This window comes from Balaenoptera physalus, assembly GCF_965194825.1.
Source record: "Balaenoptera physalus genome assembly, chromosome: 11".
Classification (NCBI taxonomy): Eukaryota; Metazoa; Chordata; class Mammalia; order Artiodactyla; family Balaenopteridae; genus Balaenoptera; species Balaenoptera physalus.
Genome location: NC_138896.1, coordinates 40,376,664 through 40,398,647, shown reverse-complemented (window position 1 = coordinate 40,398,647; position 21,984 = coordinate 40,376,664). Strand labels below are relative to the sequence as shown.

Genomic DNA, 21,984 nt, shown 5'->3' with positions numbered 1-21,984 from the left:
AATTTCTACAAAGATCAAGTTAATGTAGAAATTAACTTAGCAAGAATTTACATCTTATGATGTTGAACCTTCCTACTTAAGAATATGGTATTTTTTCCATTTGTTCAAGTCCTCTCAATAACATTTTTAAAGTTTCCTTTGCACAGATCTTGCCCATTTCTTAAGTTTACTGTTTTTTGTTACTGATATAACTCTATCCTATTGCTTATTATTTAAAATAAGTCATAAATTTTTACAGGTTACTATTAAAATAATCTTAATTCCATACATAAGCACAATCACGACTAAGAGAAATTCTTTTTAAAAGCAAAAAAGAAATTTTTACTTTACACCAATGTAGTCTAAACCGTGACGGTTTATTTCATGGCTATAGTTTGCCCAGCTAAACTATATTGACCAGATATAGATAGACACGACCAGATGTCCAGGAAAGGCAGGCCTTATGGTGGGGCCAGGAGAGCAATAAGCAGGGGCAGGCAGGTCATAAACAACTGTTCTTTTGCAATTCTGACCACATGTGTGTGAACTCCAGCTTATCGTTCTTACAAAAAATAAGAAAAAAAAATGGGCCAGATATACATGGTGCACCAGGAACAAAACAAACATTTAACTATACAAGAGTTAAGATAGAAAGATAATTTTTAAAAGGAAAACAGTTTTATGTAATTTCAAGTACTATATTTCACAAATTTTTATGTTCCTAACTGAACTAAATTTAACTGTCAAACTTTCATTTTACTACAAATTACACTTTATTTACTCTGTTTAGGAAGATGGGGGAGGCTCAAAAGGGAGGGGATATGGGGATATATGTATGCACATGGCCGATTCACTTTGTTGTACAACAGAAACTAACACAGTATTGTGAAGCAATTATACTCCAATAAAGATCTATTAAAAAAATAAGTAAATAAAATAAAAACAACAACATAAAAAGGAAGATGGGGGAGTATCACTAGAAATTACAGAAGAAAACTAGGTAGCAACTGCATTAAGATTGAGAATTCTTGGCTAAGAGTTCTTTACTTGAAGACAATCCAATGCTCTAAGACTCAGAATAAACAGAAGTAAATGTAGAAAGAGGGGGTTTATTATAGACCCAAGATGTTTTAATTACTCCAAATCCATAGAAAATGAGTATAAATAAATCTTATATAATTAACAACTACTGTAAGAGTCACAAGAAACTGATAACACAGGTTGTCTTATGGGGAAAGAAACTGGGTAACTGGGGGAATAAGCATGGAAGGGAGAATTTTCACTGTATCACACTTGTGCCTTTTAAATTTTGAACCATGTAAATGTACTGCCTATTCAAAAGTAAATTTAACTTAAGAGCTCATTAAACATTATAAATGACCAAATGAAGAACAATTCTGGATCTTCTACAAACCACATTTTTTTTTCACATCTTTATTGGAGTATAAATGCTTTACAATGTTGTGTTAGTTTCTGCTGTATAACAAAGTGAATCAGCTATATGTATACATATATCCCCATATCCCCTCCCTCCCACCCTCCCTATCCCATCCCTCTAGGTTGTCACAAAACACCGAACTGATCTCCCTGTGCTATGCAGCAGCTTCCAACTAGCCATCCATTTTACATTTGGTAGTGTATATATGTCAGTGCTCGCTCTCACTTCATCCCAGCTTCCTCTCCACCCCGCCCCCCACCCCCGTGCCCTCAAGTCCATTCTCTACATCTGTGTCTTTATTCCTGCCTTGCTACTAGGTTCATCAGTACCGCTTTTTATAATTCCACATATATGCATTAGCATATGGTATTTGTTTTTCTCTTCCTGACTTACTTCACTCCGTATGACAGACTCTGGGTCCAACCACCTCACTACAAATAACTCAATTTCATTCCATTTTATGGCCGAGTAATATTCCATTGTATATAGGTACCACATCTTCTTTATCCATTCATCTGTTGATAGACATTTGGGTTGCTTCCATGTCCTGGCTATTGTAAATAGTGCTGCAATGAACATTGTGGGACATGATTCTTTTTGAATTACGGTTTTCTCAGGGTATATGCCCAGTAGTGGGATTGCTGGGTCATATGGTAATTTTAGTTTTAGATTTTAAGGAACCTCCATACTGTTCTCCATAGCGGCTGTATCAATTTACATTCCCACCAACAGTGCAGGAGGGTTCCCTTTTCTCCACACCCTCTCCAGCATTTATTGTTTGTAGATTTTTTGATGATGGCCATTCTGACTGGTGTGAGGTGATACCTCATTGTGGTACAAACCACATTTAAAGGCATTGTCATTATATGTTCAAATTCCCTACATATGATAATTTGCTCTATAAATGCATCTTAAAATGTAATGTCAGGAAAAGTCTATTTCTATATTAACTTATATGTGTTCTTTTATCAGACATTAAAAAGCCATTACTCCTATCATCTTTTCCTCTTTCTTTTTAGCTAACCCATGGGAGAGCTAGATTTAGCGGACAACTGCCCATTCTTGGAACATCTCTTCCACAGATCTTTCTTAATTTTTAGCTGATCTGCTTCATATATTTTTTTATTTATTATTTTTTTATTTTTTGGCCACACCACATGGCATGAGGGATCTTAGTTCCCCAACCAGGGATCAAACCCATGCCCTCTGCTGTGAAAGCGTGGAGTCTTAACCGCTGGACTGCCAGGGAAGTCCCTGTTTCATATATTTTTAATGCAAGCTCTCTCAAATCTTTTTCTTAAAGTAAAGAAAATCAAAATTATAAATTAACCTTGACATTCTTTTTTTCAACCATCAAAAGGCCAAGTCAATCATTACTCTACCTTACTCTGGAAAAGCATCATTCCTGAACAATTAATTTGGCCATATTTTTGCAGTGCCTCTAAAACTTTAACAATTTGATGCTAAATTCGTCTCTCAATTATAGTTCAAAGCATTTGGAGAATGAAATGGCCTCACAACACCCACCCAATGAAGTATGCAGAAAACAAAGCCTTTTTACCCATGAAATTATAATGAATTATAAGTTGCTATTTAAAACAGACCACTCTAAAAGGAAAATTTTTAAGAGAATACTTTTTAAAAGTTACTACAGTCTTAAAAAAAACTGCTTTTAAAAAAATATCTTTTTAAAAAAATTGAGGTGAAGTACACATAACAAAATTAACCATTTAAAGTGAACAATTAGGTGGAATTTAGTATATTTACAATGCTGTGAAACCACCACCTCTAGCTGCAAAACACTCTTGTCACCCCAAAATAAAACCTCATACCCATTAAACAGTTACTCCTCATTCCAGACCCCAGACCTCCAGCCTCTGGTAACCATCAATCTGTTTTCTGCACCTATGGATTTGCCTATTTTGCATATTTCATATAAATGGAATCATACAACATGCGATCAAAAGGTCTGGCTTCATTTACTCAGCATGTTTCTGAGGTTCATCCACAATGTAGCATGTATCAGTACTTCATTCCTTTTTATGACTAATAACAGTCCATTTTATGCATATATTACAATTGTTTTATCTATTCATTTATTGATGGACATTTGGTTGTTTCTACCTTTAGCTATCATGAATAGTGTTGAACATTGTGTACAAATATTTGAGTACCTGTTTTCAATTGTTTTCCATATATATCCAGGAGTGGAATTGCAGGATCAAACATAATTCTGTTTAACTTTCAAGACCACCAAACTGTTTCCATAGCGACTGAACCATTTTACATTCCCATCAACAACATACAGGTATCCAATTTCTCCATATCCTAAGACTTGTTATTTTCCATTTTTTTAAAGTGGGTGTGAGGTGGTAAAATTAGTTTTAAGAATGTCCTAATAATTACTTAACTTCTGAAGGAAGGCAGAATGCCTGACCAGTAAGAATGGGAAATAGTAAACTCTTATTCCACGCCCCCTCACCACAAGAAAAACCTCAACTAACTAGACTCTTTCTCCCAGAAAGTAAAAATGTACCAGATATCAAGAGAATGAGAAGACAAGGCACAGACTGGGAGATAACATTTGCAAAAGACATATCCAATAAAGAACTTATTCAAAATATACAAAGAACTCCTAAAACTCACAATAAGAAAATGACCAACCTAATTAAAAAATAGGTAAAAGACCTGAACAGTCACCTCACCAAAGAAGATATACAGATGGCAAATAAGCATAAGAAAAGACGCTCAACCTCATTTGGCATTAGGGAATTGCAAATTAAAAAAAAAAAAAAGGAGATACCATTACACACCTATTAGAATGGCCAAAATCCAGAACATGAAAACACCAAAGGCTGGTAAGAATGCAGAGCAACAGGAATTCTCATTCACTGCTGGTGGGAATGCAAATTGTACAGCCACTTTGGAAGACAGTTTGGTGGTTTCTTACAAAACTAAACATACTCTTACCAAAGGATTCAGCAATCATGCTCCTTTGTGTTTACCCAAAGGGGTTGAAAACTTGTGTCCACACAAAAACCTGTACACAAACATTTATAGCAGCTTTATTCATGATTACCAAAACTTGGAAGCAACCAGGTGTCCTTCAGCAGGTTAATCGATAAATAAGCTGTGGTATATCCAGAAAATGGAATATTATTCAGTGCTAAAAAGAAATGAGCTATTAAGCCATGAAAAGACATGGAGGAACCTTAAATGCATACTACTAAAGGAAAGAAGCCAATCTGAAAAAGCTACATACTGTATGATTCCAACTATGACATTTTGGAAAAGGCAAAACTATGGAGACGTTAAAAAAAATCAGTGGCTGCCAGGGACTGTGGGAAGGGACAGATGAATAGGCAGAGCATGGAGGATTTTTAGGGCAGTGAAACTATTCTGTATGATACTCTAACGACGGATACATGTCATTACACATTTGTCAAAATCCACAGAATGTACATACAACACCAAAAGTCAATCCTAACGTAAACTATGAACTTTGGGTGATAATGATATATCAATATGGAATCACTGATCGTAACACACGCATCACTCTGGTGGGTGATGTTGATAGTGGGGAAGGTTATAAGTGCGTGGGGGCAGAGGACATATATGAGTACTCTGTACTTTCCACTCAGTTTTGCTGTGAACCTAAAACTGCTCTAAAAAATAAAGTCTATTTAAAAAAAAAGTATTAGGGACTTCCCTGGCGGTCCAGTGGTTAAGACTCTGTGCTTCCACTGCAGGGGGCACAAGTGTGATCCCTGGTCGGGGAACCAAGATCCCGCATGCTGCACGGTGTGGCCATAAAAAAAAAAAAAGTATTAAAATATTTTTTAAAGGTATTGAATATATTTTAAAAAGCTATTGCTGGATTCCTTTAAAGGACCGGTAAAGGCTCAATCTGAACTCTTAGGATTATTAGTAACAGTTTAACTAATATTTTTATAGCAATTTAGAATGTCCCAAGTGCTATGCATGTAAATATAATCTAACTTAATTCTCACAATGACCCTAGGAATGAGATGATGTTAGTGGACATATTTCTATTTTACACTTGAAGAAACTGTGATTTCAAGAGGGTAACTCAGACCTGAAGTACAGACATGACTCTACAGTAATCAAGACAGTATGGTACTGGCACAAAAACAGAAATACAAGTCAATGTAACAGGATAGAAAGCCCAGAGATAAACCCACGAACATACGGTCACCTTATCCTTGACAAAGGAGGCAAGAACATACAATGGAGAAAAGGAAGCCTCTTCAATAAGTGGTGCTGGGAAAACTGGACAGCTACATGTAAAAGAATGAAATCAGAACGCTACCTAACACCATACACAAAAATAAACTCCAGATGGATTAAAGACCTAAATGTAAGACCAGATACTATAAAACTCTTAGAGGAAAACACAGGAAAAACACTCTTTGACACAAACTACAGCAAGACCTTTTTTGACCCATCTCCTAGAGTAATGAAAATAAAAACAAAAATAAACAAATGGGACCTAAAGAAACTTAAAAGCTTTTGCACAGCAAAGAAAACCATAAACAGGACGAAAAGACAACCCTCAGAATGGGAGAAAATATTTGCAAATGAAACAACTGACAAAGGATTAATCTCCAAAATATACAAACAGCTCATGGAGCTCAACATCAAAAAAACAAACAACTCAATTAAAAAATGGGCGGAAGAACTAAATAGACATTTCACCAAAGAAGATATACAGATGGCCAAGAGGCACTTGAAAAGATGCTCAACATCACTAATTATTAGAGAAATGCAAATCAAAACTACAATGAGGTATCACCTCACACAGGTCAGAATGGCCATCATCAAAAAATCTACAAACAATAAATGCTGGAGAGGGTGTGGAGAAAAGGGAACCCTCCTGCACTGTTGGTGGGAATGTAAATTGATACAGCCACTACGGAGAACAGTATGGAGGTTCCTTAATAAGCTAAAAATAGAACTACCATATGACCATAGTATATGCCACTACTGGGCATATACCCTGAGAAAACCATAATTCAAAAGGATACATGTACCCCAGTGTTCATTGCAGCACTATTTACAATAGTCAGGACATGGAAACAACTTAAATGTCCAATGACAGATGAATGGATAAAGAAGATGTGGTACATATATACAATGGAAAATTACTCAGCCATAAGAAGGAACGAAATTGGGTCATTTGTAGAGATGTGGATGGACCTAGAGTCTGTCATACAGAGTGAAGTAAGCCAGAAAGAGAAAAACAAATATCGTATATTAACTCATATATGTGGAATCTAGAAAAATGGTACAGATGAACCTATTTGTAGGGCAGGAATAGAGACGCAGACGTAGAGAATGGACATGTGGACACAGTGGGGGAAGGGGAGGGTGGGCCGAATTGGGAGATTAGGTTTGACATAAATACACTGCCATGTGTAAAACAGATAGCTAGTGGGAACCTGCTGTATAGCACAGGGAGCTCAGCTCAGTGCTATGTGATGACCTAGATGGCAGCGGGGGTGGGGGGGTGGGGGGAGGTCCAAGAGGGAGGGAATATAGGCATACATATAGCTGATTCACTTCATTGTACAGCAGAAACTAACACAACATTGTAAAGCAATTTTACTCCAATGAAAAAAAAATAAAAATTAAAAAAAAAACAAAAAAACATGTTCTTTCCTCCACACCTGACTCCGTTTGACGGCTGTAGCACTATCCATTAGCTAACACTCGTGAGAGTCCTGGGAGCCTGCAGCTGAATAAAGGGCAAATAACACTTGTTGCAGCTTCAGTTCTACAGCAAGTGGTTTAAATTTGCAAAACATGCTCAGCATATACAGTAACAATCACAACACTCAAAGCTAGCAAGAATATCATCTTCCTCTCCACTTTTCTGGGTAACCAAAACCCAACAGATGTTTATAACTGGTTGATGATCTGTGAGGCTGTATTATACACTAGCAGGCGTGCCAAGGTTCATTCGGTTCCAAGCCAGCAGAGCCTGGGAGGCCTCCAGATCCACACACTCACCTCAAGAAGGATAAGGGGTTACTTGGGTCCCTTTGCAAGTTAACAAGTACTGGCACTTAGTCACTTCCACTAGAGGAAGGTAGCTATGCAAAATATATTAGCAAAAGTGACAAATAAGCAAAGGGAAATAAAAACACAAAGGGCAGACTTAACTCCTCATTCACCCGCAGCATTGATAAATAACTGAATTTTTATCCTAGCCCATTAAAAGGAGGGAGGGAAGCAGTCTTGTCATTTAAGGGTAGGTAGCAAACTCAGCAGTTGTGGGAGATTAGGGAGTCTTGGCAGTGGGAAGTGGGCCCAAAATAGATGTATTAAACATGACTAGGTGAGAGTTCTGATCAGCACATATTTTTAGTAATTGCACATTTATAACTTTCACATGTCCAGTTCAAAATTAGTCTAGCTATCAGTCTCTTGAAATGCCAGAAAAATGATTCCTACTCCACAGTCATCCTCACAAAGGAAAAAATCATGTAGTCAAAGCCCAGCACTGATTCTGCCGCTGCGCTGGATGGAACCTTGTAACCCATCTTGACAGTTACAACTGTCACTCCCACCATTCACCTCACCCTGCACCCCTGCCTCCAGTCAAAAGAAACTTCCTCTACACTCCATGCTTGATTTGTGGGTGAGGGTGATGGTGTGGCAGCCTAGGAAAAGCAGGAAGAAGAGAAATGTGGCAGAGACTCCTGGCTGTCTCCCAGTATCTGTTCCTAGCTTCATCCTTGGGAAGCTACACAAGGAATCCATTTGCTAACTAACCAGATTGAGTTAAGTTCTCAAGTAAGACTAAACTTGACCACACTTTGTTTCAGGTCACAAATTTCTCTGCTGGTATTTTCTACTGCTGTCAAATTACTATATTACAAAGACTGTTTTTATCTACCTCTGTTGGACATCAAGAAACATGTTTAGATGATTGTAAAAAGTCAGAAAACAAGAATGGCATAGGAAATTGTAATAGCTCTTAAGTTGTCCTTATTGTCAGTCACTGCAAGTATAACTAAATTTAAATGAACTAAGGTTTTGCTCTCACATAGAAGCTCAAGCCTTTTGTTCTCTAGCACTGAAAAGACTCCTGCATCATTTTCAATATTTCCAACAAGAGTTTAACCTGTTGTTTCCCTTCTGTAGAAGCTTTTCAAAAAACTTATATTTTTAAATATGTATTTTTACTAACAACAATTTTGAAATTGATGACAGTGTCTAAATCTAAACAACAAAAAAATCAATATGCAAATCCTACCCATCCTTTGAGATCCTATCAACACAAATGATTATCATGTCACAACCTATAACAGATCATTGAATCTATTATAGTTGAATACAGGATAGAGAAGGAACACTAGTATAAAAATGTAAGTTTACAAGGAACATAAATATATTTATACAAATTTCTTTCAAAATTATTTCTACCAGATCTGTAAGTTGCATTCAACGGATCAAAATCTATATGTGACATGAATATGTCCCCATACTTCAAAAGCTAATAGCAAAAGAAAAAATATAATGATGAGTAATATCTCCATCTTGACTTTTTACTAGTGGGAATTAAAGGTTACTCACACCTTCAATGTTATATACTGAAAGATACTGTACTTGCAAAAAGCATCCTGAAATCTCTCGTTTCTCATCAGTTAGAAATAAAATTATTCTAAAATAATGAAATAAACTAGTAGTTTAATTTAATGGTAAAAATTCCAAACATCATGTTAGCAACTTTTGTCTATTTTGTAAACCATAATGCAAAGCTACATCTCACTGTGCGTTTTAATATGCATTAAGTACCAAACAATTTACCTGTTGACAAATCACTTCTCTTATGTGATTATTTTAAACTATGTGAATGAGAAAGGTGGAAATATATATTGACATTCACTGATTCATTCAAAAACTATCTCTTGGGAATGTGTATGCATCTTGTCTAGGCACTGGGCTACACTGGTAAGCAAGACAGAGGAGACTGCTGCTCTCGTGGACTCAGTGTTAAGGGAGGGAGTCATGTAAAGGAGAAATATGGTAATATTAGACAGTGATAGGTGCTAGGAAGATGATGAAATAGCATGATGTGACAGTGTGTGACTTGGAGAGCTATGTTAAAGAGAGCCAGGGAAGACCTGTCTGAGAAAAACCAATAAATTGATCTAAAGTGATTCATCTTTTACTTAAAATCATTTGTTTATAACATGCCACCCCAGGATGGTGAAGAGATTTTTAAAAAATTTCTACAGACGATTACAGCTGGCCATGAGCTGGGCAGGGGCCAAGAGGGTCTTCTCAGGAACCGTAAGCAGCACAAGCAGCTAGCTGGTAGAGACTCCAGAGACAGGAGACTAATCCTGACTTCTCCCTAAAACGACTAACACAAGCGCCTCTGCTAAGACACGTAATACTCATAATCTTGGAGACAAAGCCAAGATTTCCTACAGGCAGTTTATTATAAGTCTATTACCTGAAAGATTAAAAAGAAAGGAAATGGTTGAATAAGACCCTGAAACAATATTTAGAAAGTGTTACATTTTTTTCTGGTTTATTTTAAAGAATTGGTGATTCCTCAAAGAACATGGCAAGTTGTTACTCAAAGTCCAAAGAAAATGTTTCTGACTACTTGCACATGTCCATTAGGACAGACTTTGTTTTGCTGCCTTCCTGGCCCCATTCTACAAGACATCTTTGGGATGTTCTTTGAACCCAAACATGACCATATCCTTTGCTCTGAAGAGGGTTCAGAGAGCCCAGTTCCAATTCAGCTTAGTTCTCTGGCCTCAGTGTGAGAAACCATGCTGTCATGTAACCTGGAGAAAGGCACAGAATTTGAAGTTTAAGGAGTTGGTAAGATAGTGAAACTGGCTGCCTTCCTTCCTCCTGTGCCTGGTCTTCACACTGTGATATCACCAACCGTCCTTCAAGTTCAGGATCCTTCAGCCATCCTAGATTCAAGTCAGAAACCTAGAAGTCACCAGAGCCAACTTCTCCCTCTCCTTCACCTCTCATATCTGACCTGTTACCATGTCTGGGATCTTCTTCCTCTCTACATCTCTGAAATCTGTCCACTTCTCTCAGCTCCTCTGCCACTAACCTGATTCAAGGCATCTTCCTGGACAGAACTACTATAGTGACTGCCTAACTCGTCTCCCAATATATGTACTCTCCCCGCTCCAGTCTACTCACTCTCTGCAGTCCAAATTATCTTTCAAAGCAAAAATCAAGTCAAGTTTCCCACCTACCCCTGCTCTTATTAAAACCCTTCAAATGCCTTCCATTACTTTTAAAATCACAACTACAATCAGATGGGTGAAAATAGAGATGAAACAAGACTGACCAAGTACTGATGAAAGCTAGACGATAAGTACGCTGAGTGTCTCTCTTCTGTGTATGTCTGAAATTTTCCACAATAAAAAGTTTAAAAATAATGAACAACCAAAAAAACAAAGAAAGACCATGGCTGACAAGGATTCCATGGTCTGGCCCCACCTACCTCACTTCATGCTTGTACTCTGCACCTCTGCAGCACTGGCCTAATTTCATTCTTCAACTGCTCTACGCTCCTTCTTACTACAGAGTGTTTGCACATGCTGTTCCCTCTATCTGGAACACCTTCACTAACTCCTACTCAGAGATCAGGGCAGCCTCCCTGAGACACCACTGCCCACTATGTCCATATCAAGGTCTTCTGTCAAATGGTGCTCATTAACTGATGTTCCTTTTTCCTAGACAATGTCACCTCAGTTTGTGAGCAAATATTTCTGAATGTGGTTAACTGTAAAGTTCATAAGAGCGGAGTCCGTATTTTTGCTTATCAGTGAATACTAAGCATTTAGCACAGGACCTGGCAGAGAGCCAGCACTTTAAAAGTGGTTGTTGAATGATTACTATCTAAGACTACCAAGGGAATCGTTTTCAAATTTTTATAACAAAACACATTCTAAATTTATAAAAAATTATTTGTTATTTTGGTCTCAGTTTCCCTCAAGTTGCTACAGAGAAATCGTTCTTATTTATTCCCTTTGGAGAGTCTTTCCTTTGAGATATTGGAGTACTCAACATTCCTGTGATGGAAGTATCATGATTACCAACCAAAAATAACCACACAAATCCACACCCTGGTCTTGTCTCACTCTTCTTCATAGTTGCTTCTCCTCCTCCCTCACCCAAATCAACATCAAAGGACTAGAAGACACTTGGGGATAAATTCCCTGACAGACCCCAGGAACTTCCTTTCAGTTCCTGCTCCAGACGGCTGGCAAGCAGATATCCATTAGGGATGCTTCAGCAGAGGCCCCAGGACTTCGCTCCATTCTGCTTCCCTTGTGATTACCACTAACACTCCTTCTGCAATATATTCCAGGCATCATCACAGGGCCATTTACTTTGTATCATGTGGTAAATTGACATTAAAAGGGCTTATCTTTTCATTTTATCAAAACTTCTAGGAGACAGGCATAAAACAGAAGCTAGAAACTAAATCTGATTTAAATGGTTTTATTTTATCATGTTAACATTCAGTGTAACAATTCATGTAGCTAGAGAGTGACATCCTGAACATTAATTCAATATTTCTTAGAACTACAGGGCCATTAAGACCCTAAGAAATAAATGGCCAGCAAGGAGACTAAATTTATCAAAATATCTTCTAGACAAAAAAGCACATGAAGCATCTGGCACAGGCTTCATGAATTAATTCAGACATCATTAATCCAAATTTATAATTGAGGAGCCAAGTAAAAATTTAACTTTTATTCTATCTATGACCTGTTAAGTAAATCAACAGCAGAGTCAAAAAAAAAAAAAAAATGTGAACACCCTCAAGTACTTGTTCATATGAAAATAATCCGTGTTAACTACAAATTACTCTTGTCAGGTAAGGCTAAACGGGGAGGACCCCGCCCCCCGCCCCCCCACCCGCTGCCAGGGAACACTTTAATGCTATGTAAATATGTATCTGTGAATCAAGAAAGCTCCACAAGGGCTTCCCTGGTGGCACAGTGGTTGAGAATCTGCCTGCCAGTGCAGGAGACACGGGTTCGAGCCCTGGTCTGGGAAGATCCCACAGGCCGCGGAGCAACTAGGCCCGTGAGCCACAACTACTGAGCCTGCCCGTCTGGAGCCTGTGCTCCGCAACAAGAGAGGCCGCGATAGTAACAGGCCCGCACACGGCGATGAAGAGTGGCCCCTGCTCGCAGCAACTAGAGAAAGCCCTCGCACAGAAACGAAGATCCAACACAGCCATAAATAAATAAATAAATAAAATTAAAAAAAAAAAAAAAAAGAAAGCTCCACAATATGTTGTTCAAACTGCTAACTCACATTATTACTGGTAGATAAGTCTGAATTAAGAAGGTTCTTTAAAAAAGAAAAAAGAGGTCCCATTATACTTTTAAATCATATTTTTGAACACAAAATTGGCCTCTAACACCAGAGCAGGCAAGTAAGCAAATTTTAGAATTTCTCTTAAGGAATTTCCTTGGGGCAACCATTCTTCATAAGTTAAGTAATTACTAGGACATCCCTGGCGGTCCAGTGGTTAAGACTCCACACTTCCACTACAGGGGGCAGGGGTTCAATCCCTGGTCGGGGAACTAAGATCCTGCATGCTGCACGGCACCGCTAAATAAATAATTACTAAAATTATAAGAATAAGACTATCTACTCAAAAGCTGAATAAGGGTACTGAAAGACCTTCATGCATTTTTAAAAACTTTTTTGCCAAGTTCAGTAAATAAAAAAGGTTTAACAGAAATTATCTTTTTATCTAGAAAGGAGAGTTCTTAAGACTGCCTTATCATTTGCTAATTATAAAACCAGGGCTAGAGGGGAGACCTTCTGAAAACTAGATCATTCTCTACCTGCAGGAAAGGCTGCATTTCAATTTTAGACAGATGGAGCCCATCTTTAAGGAAAGACTTAATAGCCTATTACAGTGTTTATTTGCTGATTGTCACTGGTGTCAGATGTTTGCCCTTGTATTTAACTAACTCCCCCTGCTATAATTAGTCCCATTCTGGTGTTTACTGGATGTTGAGCAACCTGCTTACATATACCAGACCATTTATTAAGTAATCCCTCTTCTGTGGCTCTTCCTCTGGTAGTTACTAGAAGGCTTAGGTATCCTGTACTGCCAATTAATTGTATGCATGGTGGCACTGACCAAATGTTTAAGTAAGCCATTCAGTGTGTCTACACCAGCCTCAAGTATCAGAGCCCTTGAGAAGGTTGTTCATGTCTATCACTCCACAGAGCTAACTTTTCTTTGGTAGAGAACTTGGTGTCAAATTCATTCTATCAATACAATTTGCCTGCCAATATCTTAAAATGTGTATAGACATTTTTTTTTTTTTTAATCAGTCTTCTACTTTTTCGTCTGTCAGCATAATGCCTATGGGTGGAATGAGATGACAGCTTCCAGTTCTGAACTCCCAGGGAACCAGGGAAAAGCTTTGCCTGTACACATGATTCTTCTGGTAAAGTCTGAGCTTTTTTTTTTTTTTAATTTTTATTGCAGTATAGTTGCTTTACAATATTGTGTTAGTTTATACTGTACAGCAAAGTGAATCAGCTATACGTATACATATATCCCCTCTTGTTTTTTTAAATTAATTTATTTTATTTATTTTTGGCTGCGTTGGGTCTTTGTTGCTGCATGCAGGCTTTCTCTAGTTGCGGTGAGCAGGGGCTACTCTTTGTTGTAGTGAGCAGGCTTCTCATTGTGGTGGCTTCTCTTGTTGCAGAGCACGGGCTCTAGGCATGCGGGCTTCAGTAGTTGTGGCTCACGGGCTCTAGCGCGCAGGGTCAGTAGTTGTGGCGCATGGGCTTAGTTGCTCCGCAGCATGTGGGATCTTCCTGGACCAGGGCTCGAACCCATGACCCCTGCATTGGCAGGTGGATTCTTAACCACTGCACCACCAGGGAAGTCCCTATATCCCCTCTTTTTTGGATTTCCCTCTCATTTAGGTCACTACAGAGCACTGAGTAGACTTCCCTGTGCTATACAGTAGTTCTCATTAATTATCTATTTTATACCTAGTATCAATAGTGTATATATGTCAATCCCAATCTCCCAATTCATCCCACCCTCCCCTTACCCCCTTTGTATCCATATGTTTGTTCTCTACATCTGTGTCTCTATTTCTGCTTTGTAAATAAGATCATCTATACCAATTTTTTCTGATTCCACATATATGCGTTAATATACAATATTTTTCTCTTTCTGTAAAGTCTGAGCTTTAACCCCAGCCAGCTTCAGAATTACTCAGTCCAAAATACAGTGCCAGTTCTGCAGAAAGGGTTGTGATCTTCCTGAGCACAACCAAGACAATTATCATTATCAAGAAGCTCCTAGATCATCAATCCAGAATGCAAAAGAAACAGGTTAAGGACACTAGAACTCAACCTACAACAATGTAACAGCTGGGGCAGGCAGGGAAACAACTGCAACAGTAAGCTGATCAGCCTGATCACTTCAGCAGGGATAGGCAGCTCTTTCCTAGCATGGTCACTGTGCTACCTTTAAGAGGTGACACCAACCAAGACGAGATCCATAAATCCTGGTCTCAGGCAGACAATAAAATTCTCTCCAAATAAGAGAAAAGGGGTAATCACCTATGTATTGTCTTTTCAAACTTACATATGAAATAACACCAGTCTACAACATCATTTGTAAACACAAAAAAACCGTGATGATATATGTATGACATGCTAAGGATCAAGAGCAAAGAAAGAACTGCAAAAGCATGGAAGAGGCAGCACTGGTTTTTGTTTGTTTTATTTTGCTGCTTCTCCTAAAGTTAACTGTTTAAAGGCTTTGACTTTGATTATACACTTTAATAATGAAGATAAATTTGGATTTCATTCAAAAGAGTAAATATTAAGCAACATACTTTCAAATGCATAAAAAAATCATTGATTAGGCGAAGTCCTTAAACAGTTCTAGGAATGGATGACTTGACAAAAATGTGGTTATGAATCTATTTGCATTTCTTCCTTCATTAGGAATCATTTGGGGGAGTTCCCGGTGGTCTAGTGGTTAGTATTCGGTGCTTTCACTGCCGTGTCCCGGCTTCGATCCCTGGTCAGGAACTGAGATCCCGCAAGCTGCGGGGCATGGCCAAAAAAAAAAAAAAGAAATCATTTGGCCACTGGTTTTACAGATCTGCGTTTTATATCAAAGTTAATAAACACATTTAGGGACTTCCCTGGTGGTCCAGTGATTAAGAGTCCATGCACTGGGAGCCCGGGGTCGATCCCTGGTCAGGGAACTAGATCCCGCATCCTGCAACTAAAGATCCCGCGTGCCGCCAACGAAGATCTCACACGCAGCAACGAAGATCCCGCATGCCGCAACTAAGACCCAGAGCAGCCAAATAAATAAATAAATATTTAAATATTTTTTTAAAAGTTAATAAACACATTTTATATAACTGATGGTTGCTGTTTTCATTAGTGTTACTAGCATATAAAACAGACCTGATGTAATCAACTGTTTTTACCCTTTTGATTTCCTGTTAATAAATTTTTCTAACACTTTTATACATTACCTATAAAAAAACTGTAAGTTATAATATGACCATTAAAACAAGGATAATTCTAGGGTAAAACCTGACTGTGAAAGCTAATCATTGGAGCACATATAAAACATCACACCCTAATCAGGCAGTACACTTAAAAATATTCTTTGACATGGAGGATAAGATGTTATAAATTTAAATAAACTTAAAGAAATTTAAGGGCTTCCCAGGTGGCACAGTGGTTAAGAATCCACCTGCCAATGCAGGGGACATGGGTTCAAGCCCTGGTCCGGGAATATCCCACATGCTGCGGAGCAACTAAGCCCCGTGCACCACAACTACTGAGCCTGCACTCTAGAGCCCGAGAGCCACAACTACTGAGCCTGCACTCTAGAGCCCGAGAGTCACAACTACTGAAGCCTGTGCGTCTAGAGCCTGTGCTCCGCAACACGAGAAGCCACTGCAATGAGAAGCCTGCGCACCACAACGAAGACCCAACGCAGCCAAAAATAAAATAAATTAAAAAAAAAAAAAAAAGAAAATTAAGTATAACTCATTTAGTGAGAATCTTGAACCAAAATGGGAAGCTCTGTAATGGTTAATCCTAGAATTCACTTGAGATAACCAGATGTGAAACTCACAAGTAGGCTAATTTGTTGCTATATTACATTACCTCAGGCTGTCCTTTTGCAGCTTCTTTGCCATTTTCACGGCTGTATTTGACGTTGCGTATTACCCTTAATTGCCCCACCCTCAATCTCTTGTTTTTTGTTTTGCTGAGAATATAGAACACCCACATGTTTCCATCTCTACGTTCACCTACCTACCTGCATCCATGCCCACATACCCTACCTCTCCTTCTGGTACTACAGAGGCACTATCTGTGCTCCAGGTGAAAACTAACCCCTCCATCTGTGCATTAGATCTTCTCTCTGCCCTACTTAAGGACATTGCTCCAACAATTCTCCCCCCTCTCTTCTGCATCATAACATTTTACCTCTCTCCCAGATCAAATCATTTCCATCATCATAAAACATGCTTTAATTTCTCCCTTAAGAAAAAATAAAACAAAACCCTCTCAACTCTACATCCCCCGTCTATCTACTGCTCCTCTTTATAGCAAAATGATTCAATAAAACTGTCTATAATAACCGATGTATATTCTCCTTTACCCACTCTCTCCTGAACCCACCACAAACAGAATTTCATTCCCTTATCAAGGTCACCAATTAATGACCTCCAATGATCAACTCTCAATCTTCATCCCACTTGACGCATCAGTAGCCTTGTCATAGTGACATTCACTGTGTTGAATCAATCTTTCCTTGGCTTCCAGGACACATACTCTTCTGGTTTTGTTGCTCCCCTGCGTGCTACTCTTTCCTTAACTCCTTGCCTCTAAATCATGCAGTGCTGAGGGACTTGGTCCTCAAGCTGTCTTCTCTTCTATACCTACACTCTCTTTGTGATCTTGTCCAGGCTTGTGACTTAAAATACCACTGATAGGCTGACAACTTCCAAATTTATATCTCTAACCCATACTTCTCCCCTGAACACCAATTTCTACGTATAGCTGACCTTCTCCCCATCCCAAACCTGCTCCTTCAGTAGTCTTCTCCATCTCAGGAAATGGCAGCTCCACCCTTCCAGTTACTCTGGTCAAAAACCTTAGGGCCATCCTTGACCCAACTCACATTTCACACTCAACCAATTAACAAAATCTCACCTTCAAATAGAATCCAATTGTGACCTCATACCACCTCCTCTGCCAGCATCCTGATCTAAGCAATCCTTAGCTCTTACTTTGAATAAAGTAGCAGCTCCCTAACTGGTCTCCCTGCTCCCATCATTGCCCCTTTGCCGACATAGGCTATTCTCAACACAGAAAGAAGGGAAACCCCTTTTAAACTCAGATCATATCCTTCTGCTCAAAACCCTCCAATGACTCCCCATCTCACTCCAGATCCACATCCTCATATCTCACTGCCAAAGTCCTTACAAAGACTTTGATTAAATGAGATTATATCTTGTAAAGCTCCTAACACAGTACCGGGCAAAAAAAGCACTTGACTAATAACAATGCCCTTCCTCCCATCAGAGTTTCACATCCGGCTGCAGTTACAGTCACTTAGTGCAGCAGTTCTCAAAGACTCCTGAAGGGCCACAGGCCTCTGAGGGGCCAATACTATTTTCATATTAATACTAAGATGTTATCTGCCTTTTCCACTCTTATTCTCTCAGGTGTATACAGTGGAGTTTTCCAGAGGCTACATGATAGGCAATGATGCCATCACTCTGACAACTAATGGAATGTGTGCTTGTATAGTCTTGTGTTATCTGGAATTTTCTAAGATAACAGGTTTAGGGTACAAATATGTTTTTCAGAGATTAACTCAGTTTCATCTCAGTTCTGCACTCTTACCAGCTACCATCACTTACACATGCTATTCCTATAAATTGAATATTGTCTAACATACATATTGTTAACTTCAAATTCTGAAGCTTTGCTTATGCCTACACAAAAACACAAGCAGTACATTTTGTTGTTTTATTTTGCAATAATGTTTTTAAATTTTTTAAACTTTTCTAAATTTTAAAATTTTATCTAAAACTGCTATTTTAACATTTTATGCCTGTAACAACATTTTATTCCCAAATAAAAGAAAACGTGTCTATAATAACTTTAGATTTAAAAATGAATTGTTTCCTTAAAAAAGGAAGGTTAGAAGACACGATTTCTCAAACCACAGCTGTACCATCCATGTCTAAAGATGATGAAAAAGATGAAACTGACCATAGCAGGGAGTGGTCTGATTCATGAAAGAGGAGTCTATGCCAAGAAAACTGGATGAAACTGAAATAAGAAACAAAAATATGATGGCTTGATGATGTTAATTATTTACCTTATTGTGTCTTATGCAATAACATTTTCTAATATTATTATTGAGGTACCATTCTGAGACTAATCATTTCAAAGCTTTTTTTGTTTTGGTTGTTTGTTTGTTTGTTTGTTTATGGCTGTGTTGGGTCTTTGTTGCTGCGCGCAGGGTTTCTCTAGCTGCGGCGAGTGGGGGTTACTCTTCATTGTGGTGCGAGGGCTTCTCATTGCTGTGGCTTCTCTTGTTGCGAGCATGGGCTCTAGGCGCACAGGCTTCAGTAGTCGTGGCTCGCGGGCTCTAGAGCTCAGGCTCAGTAGTTGTGGCACAAGGGCTTAGTTGCTCCACAGCATGTGGGATCTTCCCAGACCAGGGCTGGAACCCGTGTCCCCTGCGTTGGCAGGTGGATTCTTAACCACTGTGCAACCAGGGAAAACCCATTCAAAGTTTGTTTTGTTTTTTTTTTAAAGAGCAATTACTGCTATCTATTTATTTTAGATTTTTTGATGTGGACCATTTTAAAAGTCTTTATTGAATTTGTTACAATATTGCTACTGTTTTATGTTTTTTGTTTTTTTGGCCCTGAGGCATGTGGGATCTTAGCTCCCTGACCAGGGATCGAACCTGCACCCCCTACACTGGAAGGCAGAGTCTCAACCACTGGACCACCAGGGAAGTCCCTCAAAGTTTTTTAAAAAATAACATTTTATACACAGTGATTAAGCGGGATTTATTCCAAGGATGCAAGGATAGCTCAACGTCTGCATATCAATGAATGTGATACACCACATTAACAAAATGAAGGTAAAAATTTATATAATCATCTCAATAGATGCAGAAAAAGCTTCTGACAAAATTCAACATCATTTATGATAAAAATGCTCAACGAAGTGGGTACAGAGGGAACATACCTCAACATAATAAAGGCCATATATGACAAACTCAGAGATAACATCATACTGAAGGCCAAAAAACTGAAAGCTTTTCTTTTAAGATCAGAAACAAGACAAGGGTGCCTACTCTCACCACTTATTTTCAACATAGTACTGGAAATCCTAGCCAGAGCAATTAGGCAAGAAAAAGAAATAAAAAGCATCCAAGTCGGAAAGGAAGAAGAAAAACTGTCACTATTTGCAGATGACGTGACCTTACAGAACACTCCATCCACCAAAGTTAAACAAATTTAGTAAAGTTGTAGGGTACAAAATCAATAAATAAAAATCAGTTGCATTTCTATACACTAACAATGAACTATCAGAAAGAGAAATTAAGAAAAAAAATCCCATTTATGATTGCATCAAAAAGAATACCTAGGAATAATTTAACTAAGGAGATGAAAACTGTAAGAAACTGAAGAAGGGCTTCTCTGGTGGCACAGTGGTTAAGAATCCACCTGCCGATGCAGGGAATATGGGTTCGAGCCCTAGTCTGGGAAGATCTCACATGCCACGGAGCAACTAAGCCCATGCACAACTACTGAGCCTGCGCTCTAGAGCCCGTGAGCCACAACTACTGAGTCTGTGTGCCAAAACTACTGAAGCCCACACGCCTAGAACCCGTGCTCCGCTACAAGAGAAGCCACTGCAGTGAGAAGCCTGTGCACCGCAACAAAGACTAGCTCCCACTCACCACAACTAGAGAAAGCCTGAGTGCAGCAATGAAGAACCAACACAGCCAAAAAAAAAAAAAAAAAAGAAAGAAAGAAACAGAAGAAGACCCAAATACATGGACAGTTATTCCATGCTCAGGGATTAGAAGAATACTGTTAAAATGTCCATATTACCCAAAGCAATCTACAGATTCAATGCAATGCCTATTAAAATTCCAATGGCACTTTTCGCAGCAATAGAAAACAACAATCCTAAAATGTGTATGAAACCACAAAAGACTCCAAATAGCCAAAGCAATATTGAGAAAGAAGAACAAAGCTGGAGGCATCATGCTTCCAATTTCAAACTATATTACAAAGCTATAGTAATCAAAAGAATATGGTGCTAGCATCAAAACAGACACAGATCAACAGGAAAGAATACAAAGTACAGAAATAAACCCCTGCATTTATGGCCAATTAATGACAAAGGAGCCAAGAATATACAATGGGGAAAGGATAGTCTCTTCAATAAACGGTGTTGAGAAAACTGGACAGCCACATGCAAAAGAATAAAACTGGGCTACCATCTTACCCCATACACAAAAATCAACTCAAAATGGATTAAAGATTTGAACATAAGATCTGGAACCATAAAACTCCTAGAAGAAAACATAGGGGGTAGCTCCTTGGCATCGATCTTAGTGATGATTTTTTAGATTCGATACCAAAAGCAAAGGCAACAAATGCAAAAATAAACAAATGGGACTATATCAAACTACAAAGTTTCTGCACAGCAAAAGAAATCATCAACAAAATGAACAGGTGATCTATTCAATGGGAGAAAATACTTGTAAATCATATACCTGGGGACTTCCCTGGTGGTCCAGTGGTTAAGACTCCACGCTCCCAATGCAGGGGGCCCAGGTTCAATCCCTGGTCAGGGAACTAGGTCCTGCGTGCAACAACTAAGACCCAGTGCAGGGCTTCCCTGGTGGCGCAGTGGTTGAGACTCTGCCTGCCAATGCAGGGGACACGGGTTCGAGCCCTGGTCTGGGAAGATCCCACATGCCGCGGAGCAACTGGGCCCGTGAGCCACAACTACTGAGCCTGCGCGTCTGGAGCCTGTGCTCCGCAACAAGAGAGGCTGCGATAGTGAGAGGCCCGCGCACAGCGATGAAGAGTGGCCCCCACTTACCGCAACTAGAGAAAGCCCTCACACAGAAACGAAAACCCAACACAGCCATAAGTAAATAAATAAATAAATAAATCCCATTTAAAAAAAAAAAAAAAAAAGACCCACTGCAGCCAAATAAATAAATATTTTTTAAAAATCATATATCTGATAGGGGGTAATATTCAAAATATATAAAGAAGTCACACAACTCAACAGCAATAAAAGATCTGATTTTAAAAACAGGAAGAGGAACTAAATAAACATTTTTTTCAAGATGACATCCAAATGGCCAACAGGTACGTGAAAAGGTGCTAATCATCAAGAAAACATCACTAATCACTAATTATCAGGGAAATGCAAGTCAAAATCACAATGAGATATCAGTTCAG

The 21,984-nt window shown here is 38.7% G+C and overlaps 1 protein-coding gene across 2 annotated transcripts in view; it reads right to left on the bottom strand.

The window, feature by feature from the left end:
* Positions 1–21,984, bottom strand: part of NUDT3 (nudix hydrolase 3) — a 117,395-nt gene that overhangs the window by 68,852 nt on the left and 26,559 nt on the right. Inside the window, exon 2 of one of the 2 annotated variants that reach the window (XM_082415077.1) lies at positions 8,020–8,100. The exons of the other annotated variant lie outside the window; for it this stretch is intronic. Within the exon in view, the coding sequence (XP_082271203.1) occupies positions 8,020–8,100 (81 nt within the window). The remainder of the gene's footprint in view (positions 1–8,019; positions 8,101–21,984) is intronic. 2 annotated transcript variants of the gene reach the window in all.